Genomic DNA, 7,347 nt, shown 5'->3' with positions numbered 1-7,347 from the left:
TACATAATGTAAAAGTGAGTATTGAAGTTCTGGAGTCTGGTAAAGTTTAAAGTGAATTTCAGTGTTTTTGAGATCAGTTTGGGCAGGGGTAGGAAGTGTAGAAGAAATAGGTGTTTTTTTTTTTTTTCTTACTTATTTAAATTTATTTTATGCTTTCAATCACTATACATCACTTAGCTTGTGAAGTGAATTTACCCAACACAAATACACTTCACACCAGTCCAGTTGAGTACAATATATACATTATCATCAACAGATAATAATCTATTTCTGTTTCCCATAATGTCTTAACTCTCTTTTTCTCCTTATTATCTTTCCTCCATAGGTCATGTGTGCATACCAGAAAAAGAGAGAAAAACAGAAAGAGGGAAAGTGAGAAATCACTTCCCAGAAGAATGGCCATGTGACAATCTCTTCTCCATTCTTCCCTTGGGATTTTGGGCATGTGCATACGGACCAGTGTGATTTTTAAGCTGCTAGGTTCAGGGCTTTAACTGTGGTTAGCCTAATGTGAATTCAATGCCTGAATCACCATACCACGTGCTTGTCCCAGAAGAGCATTCTGAATGGAGAATGGAGAATGTAGTTATGTAAGCTATTCATGGAAGAAGTGCATTTTTAAATTTTTATTTATTTATTATCATCATGATCTTGTTTATATTACATTGAATTGCATGTAACATTACAGTGTATTACATTGCTTTTTCAAAAGGGAATGCTATGCATGTCTGTCAATACAGAGGAAGAAGTGCATTTTTCACAGAGTCAAGTCATGAGTTTGAAGCTATAAAATTTCAACTTCATTCTCTGTTGGGGAGTCACTGGGGGCTAGATATGAGATGGTAACCCTACTTTTCTGATCCTATTAGTTTTTTTAGAATTATTTTATTTAACTTTGGCTTCCTCTTTCTTTCTCTCTTTCTTCTTCCTTCCTTCCTTCCTTTCTTCCTTCCTTCCTTCCTTCCTTCCTTCCTTCCTTCCTTCCTTCCTTCCTTCCTTCCTCTTTCCTTCCTTCTTCTTTTTTCTCTTTATCTTCTTCTTTTGTTTTCTTTTAGTTTGACTAGAGAGGAACAGAAAGAGAGAGAAAGAGAGGAAAAGTGAGGAAGTAAGTTGCTAGGTCTGGGCCTTGAACCATAGTTGGCCATGAGGGAGTTCAGGGCCCCCAACCATCATGCCACCTGCCAGCCCCCTGATTCCATTAGTTTTTAATGAAATATAATTCCATAGACATTTACCCTTTCTTTAAATATTCTCTATTGTGTTGTATTTTAATTCTTCCTTTTATGAATTGTGGATTAATTGACTTTGCTCATTGTTCTCTTGCATAGTTCAATCTGTAACATATCCAGGCACCATCAATACATCGCACTATTCTGTATCAAAAATGTTAATTTTAGTGAGTTCATTAATTATGTTGCGCATACAGGGATGTAACTGGACTTGGCATGCCTTAGGACCAAGGAGTTTTCTCTTCATCACCATCACTCAGGGTCACCTGAGTGTATTAGATCTTTTCCCCTTCTTCATGCACATTTTCTTCTTTTTATTTATTTTTTTGGGAGGTGTTTACCATAGGATGTGTGTGCATGTCCAAGAGAGACAAAGAGAGAGAGGTGGAGAGAAAGTGAGAAACCATGCCCTAGATGGAATGGGTATGCTGCAATCCCTTCTTCCCCATTCTCCTCTCAGAATTTTTGGCATGGATGCACATGTACTCAGGGTGATATTTAAGCTACCAGTTCCAGTACTGGTAGCTTAAATGTGGAAGTTGGCTATGTGGGAGTCTAGTGGCTAAACCACCATGTCACTTACTGACCCTTTATTTTTCATTTTTATTTACTTATTTGTTAGAGGTTTTTCCCTTAGTGTGCTGAGCTCACCAGAGAGAGAGAGACAGAGAGAGAGACAGAGACAGTGACATGGAAAGTGAGAAATCACTCCCCAGGATGTATGGTCATGCCATAATTCCATCTCCTCCATTCTCCTCCCTAGATCTTGGGCACACATGCACATATGCCCATTCTGAGTTTCAAGTCACAAAGTTCAGAACTTGAACTATGGTCATCCATATGGGAGTATCGCGACATAACCACTATGCCATCTGTTGGTCCCCTTCAATTTTTTTTTGAGAGGATTTTGCTATAGGGTGCATGTGCTCACCAGATAAACAGAGAGAGACAGAGAGACAGAAAGCAAGAAATCCCCTCTCCCACTCCCAGAAGAAGAAATTCTCTTGGTCCAGGTTCCCTTGTATTTTTGTCTCTTTAAAACAAATTGTGTACTCTTTACAAGCCAAATAATGTATAGTGAGATAATGCTTAAAAATATTACAAGACCGGGACCAGCAGTTAGTGTAATGGCTATGTCGCTGAATTCCCATGTAGCTGACTGCAGTTTGAGTCCCAGACCCAGTAGCTTAAACTCATGCCAGGCACATGTGCGTGCGTGCCCAAGATTCTGAAAGGAGAATGGAAGAGAAGGGATTGCAGCGTGGTCATTTTCCCGGGGGGTGATTTCTCATTTCTATCTCTCTGACTCTCTGTCTTTTTGGTGAGTGCACGCACCCTATAGACTAATAAAAAGAAGTTAAAATAAAATAATAAACAGATTATGAAACAGTCATGTTAAAATGAAGGTCCATGTTTCTTGTTTATGGAAAACTTAGCAGCTGGAATTTGGGCACCATTTCTACATGTTTTAGGGAAAAGATGATTTTATATTGTGGAATGGCCTCATAGCCATTCTTTTCCTAATCAATGTGACTGAGGACACCAGAATTCATAGTTTGGTGTGTGTGTGTGTGTGTGTGGTAGAGCTTTGTGTGTGTGTGTGTGTGTGTGTGTGTGTGTGTGTGTTGTAGAACATGAGCAGGCTTCAGAACATGTTTACCTGAGCTCTTAAGTTCCAAATTGTGACTCTACCACTATGACTCTACTGGCCCCCCCCAAATTGTGACTCTTATAATACAGATGTTTGAGTATTTACCAACAGATAAAAATTAAGAGAGATATATTGTGATCTGTGGAAGACCTTTCAAATAAAATACTGTGTGATTTCACTAACTAAGCTATCTGAAATAGTCAAAATCATAGAATCAGACAATAGAATGGAAGCTTCCAGGGGACTGGTGAAAGGGAGTAAGAGAGAGTTGTTTTTTAATATATATAAATTTACAGTTATTGAGAAAGTTGGTGGCATTGTGGATAAGGCTACTGAATACAACATGGCAGACAGCACAGATCAAGTCCAAGACCTGGTTACCTGGAAAACATGTCAGGCATGTGTACATCATGCCCAATATGAAAGAAGAGTGGATTGTGGCATTCTTCTTGGTAGGTGATTTCTCACTTTCTCTCTCTCTCTCTCTCTCTTTCTGATGAGTGCATGTGCCCTATGACAAAACAAAAACAAAAATAAAGCTAATTGAAAAATTGCATTACATTCCATAATTGTATACCATGATTATTTGTAAATAGATAAGAAAGCTAATTCTGTAGACTACTTGACAAATGAGAAGAAAGAAGCAAGATAGGAAGTCCTAAGCAGAGATGCCACTGTAAAAGCCTAAAGGGGATTTGATCCATACAAAAATAAAGAAAATAACTTTGTAATTAAAAAATACTGACTCTGGCATTTCAACTATGTGAGAAATACCTGTTTCTGTGAAATTATCCATCTTATTTTCCTCTTTCCATGTAGTCACCATGGAACCAAGAAATTATACACAAATTTCAGAATTTCTTCTTCTAAGACTTTCAGAGTAACCAGAATTGTAACCCCTAATATTTGGGGTTTTCTTCTTCACGTACCAATTCACTGTGTGTGGAAGCCTGCTCATCATCCTGGCCACTAACACAGACTCCCACCTGCACACCCCCATGTATTCCTTCCTCTCCAACCTGTCCTTTGCTGAGATCTGTTTCACCTCCACCACCATCTCAAAGATGCTGGTGAACATTCAGACACAGAGCAAGATCATCACCTATGCATGCTGCATCACCCAGGTGTTCGTTTTTCTTATATTTGTAGCATTGGATGACTTCCTCCTGACTGTGATGGCTTATGACCAGTATGTGGCCATCTGTCACCCCCTTCACTACACGGTCATCATGTCCCCCTGGGTATGCAGAAAGATGGTTCTGGCTTCCTGGATTATGTGTGTACTGTATTCCCTGTTACACAGCTTAATGTTTTTGTGGCTGTCCTTCTGTTCAAATTTGGAAATCCCCCACTTTTTCTGTGAACTTAATCAGGTGGTCCACCTTGCCTGCTCTCACACCTTTCTTAATGACATGGTGATCTATTTTGCAGCTGTGCTGCTGGGTATTGGTCTCCTCACTGGGATTGTTTACTCTTACGGTAAGATAGTTTCCTCCATTCGTGCTATCTCATCAGCTCAGGGGAGGCACAAAGCATTTCCCACCTGTACCTCTCACCTCTCAGTTGTCTCCTTATTTTATTATACAAGTCTAGGAGTGTACCTTAGTGCTGGTGCTACCCACAGCTCACTCTCAAGTACAGCAGCTTCAGTGATGTACACTGTGGTCACCCCCATGCTGAACCCCTTCATCTACAGTATGAGGAATAAAGACATAAACAGGGCTCTAAAAATATTCTTTGGAGGGAAATTGTGAAATAATCATTGGCCTGGAGCTAAAATAATGTCTATGATCCCAGAGTTTAAAGCCTTGGAGCCAAAAAATTTGATTCTCTGATCAGATTGTGAAAGTACATGTCTATACAATTTAAGTAACACTGTATTTTACTTTCTACATTCATTTTGAGCCAAATTTTTCTTTAATATCATTATACTTTCCCAATGTTACTCCTAGCCTTGTATCAGAAATATTTAAAAGTATCATTAGCTCATAGAATGACATGCAACTCATTTGAAAATATTCTATTTATTAATGAATTATTTTTATGTAGTTTTTGTTATTATTGTTATTATTTTATTTTTGAAAGAGAAGGAGAGCAAGAGAAATGGAAAGTAAGAAAGCATGTCACCAGTTTTGGGACTTGAACCATAATTGGTCATGTGGGAGGCCAGTGCCTCAACCACCATGCAACTTACTGTCTCCCTATATGCCACTCTTAAAAATAATGTATTTTCCAATGATGTATATAATTCTGAACAATTTTTGTATAAAGTTACTAAAATAGCTTTTTTTGGGGGGTTGTATTCTGCCTATGGAAAAAGAGGCAGACAAGAAAAAGTAACTAGAAAACAAACAAACAAAACCCATTATACTTGGCAACTAATGCCATTAATGTAATTTAGAGTATTGAGAAATCTGAAATGGCAGATTTGCATGTAGGTGTATGTCCTTGCTTCCAATATCTCTATTTGAAATGTAGATATTAATATAGTGGTGTGTTTGATGATCTGTAATTCACTCATTAGAATCCTGTTCTGTTATTCAGCTCAAAGTTCACATTGCCTACTATAATCACTATCAAAAACTGATGATCTAGCCCAGACTCTCTGATGCAGTCATAGCATATCAGAGTACAGAGTTGGAAGCCACTTGAGGACTCTGGTTCAAGTCCTGAGATCAGTCAGCCTGAAATCTTACTGGATGGATGTGTGGCCAGGACCTGAGGACTGGAGGAATGGAGTCTCAGCCCACACCCCACAGAGAGTGCTTCTCTCTGTGTCTGTCTCCCTTTTTCTCCCTCTTTCTCTATCTCCTCATGTGCCCCAACACATTGTATCATGAATGAAAAAAAAAAAATATCAGTTGCCTGAGTCAAAATGTTTTGTATATGGAAAGGCAAATCTAAACAAATAGTTGAACAAATATGGCCTTAGAGTCAGAGATAGCCTTAAATATGGTGAAGTGAACATCTGGATCACACATTGTTTTAACTATGCACCATGTTTCTTGTTCATCTGTTCATCTACTTGTTGAAGGATAAAAAATTGGTGTCCATATGGAAGGGTGTTTATTCATTGGGGTGAAGGATTGATTGGTGTGTTTTATGCTATCTCATCAAATATCTTTCTGTTTCTCCCTGAATACTTCAGTGTGAGATGTGATTACAACCTGTTGGAGTGCTTAAAATGAATTATCTCCTCCTCTTTAAAATATTGTCATAACCGCTGAAGGGACAGTGAATGAACATATATCAATATTATCAAATATATCTTTTTTTGTGTTCAAGAATATGTTCTAAATTCATGAACAGAGTTTGAATTGCTGTCCCACTCATTTGGTTCAGAGTCACAAGTTTCCTGTAAAAATATTCATAACCCTCAGATTTTTCCTAATTACCCTAATTTTAAGAACACCAATGCAGTCACTTTTTCTAATTTTTGTTTGTTCTGTCATAGAGTAAGTGTGCTTGCCAGAGAGAGGCAGAGAGAAAGAGAGGGAAAGTGAGAAATTGCTTCCCAGGGGTGATGACCACACTGCACTCCCTTCTTCTCCATACTCCTCTCAGGATTTTGGACACAAGCACATATGCCCAGTGTGATTTATCAAGCCATCAGGTGTGGGAGTAGAACCTTGCATTCAGTCATGTGGGATCCAGCACCTGAACTGCAACATCACCTTCTGCCCATGTCAATTATATTTTAACTCCTGGATGGTGAACATGCTAATGACTGTTGGAGGCAAGAGAGTTCACAGACAACTTGTAATAAAGATAAATTCATCACACTTTAAACTTGATCTTTCAAGGACAGCAAATCAACAGAAAAATTTTCCTTTCTTGCCAGACCAGTGTCCACAAGGGAAATCAGCTACTAAGATTTTGTAATTATAAGGAGGAAACAAACCTAATGGGCAGGTATAGGGAGCTGCAAATATTTTATCTGTCATTGTCCCTCATGGAGGACAACCTTGGCTTGGACAGGACATGGATGATATTTCTGGAATCTTCAGACTGGCTAGGGTTCCATGCTTAATTCTTTCATTGTGTATTGTTTGGGGACAGAGCTGCAGTCTCCAGTACCATCCATTCAGGGAGAAATTCACCCTTCCAGAAGACTGTCCTCTCCGAGAGCCTATGCAGGTGAGTCTGAGAGCCCAGTAGGTATAGCAGGTCCTGTTCAGAGAGAATGGATGCCAAGGACATCTACCTGAGATCACCTGAGAGTTAATCCAACCTAGCAAGAGCTGAGAGATTGATATGTTTTTGTTCCTTGTCTGACAACATTATTTGTCATTAATTTATTTAATATGTTAAAAAGTCATGTGTCTTTCAGACTTAGCAATGCAGGCATCATTATGGACAATTTAGTGATGGGAATAGACTTCCAACTGGATGAGGGTGAAGAAGGAATGGGAGAAATAAAATGATTTCAGTCAAATTAGAACATGTGCACACAAATTTTCAGTGATA

The 7,347-nt window shown here is 38.7% G+C and overlaps 1 protein-coding gene across 1 annotated transcript; it reads left to right on the top strand.

The window, feature by feature from the left end:
- Nucleotides 1–3,704: 3,704 nt before the first annotated feature.
- LOC102502210 (olfactory receptor 7A17) lies at nucleotides 3,705–4,634 on the top strand. The gene is given in 1 exon segment (XM_006163270.3): nucleotides 3,705–4,634. A coding segment is annotated over 1 exon segment (930 nt).
- Nucleotides 4,635–7,347: the final 2,713 nt, after the last annotated feature.

This window comes from Tupaia chinensis, unplaced genomic scaffold, assembly GCF_000334495.1.
Source record: "Tupaia chinensis unplaced genomic scaffold, TupChi_1.0 Scaffold141791_1, whole genome shotgun sequence".
Classification (NCBI taxonomy): domain Eukaryota; kingdom Metazoa; phylum Chordata; class Mammalia; order Scandentia; family Tupaiidae; genus Tupaia; species Tupaia belangeri.
This window is presented reverse-complemented; position numbering and strand designations above follow the sequence as displayed.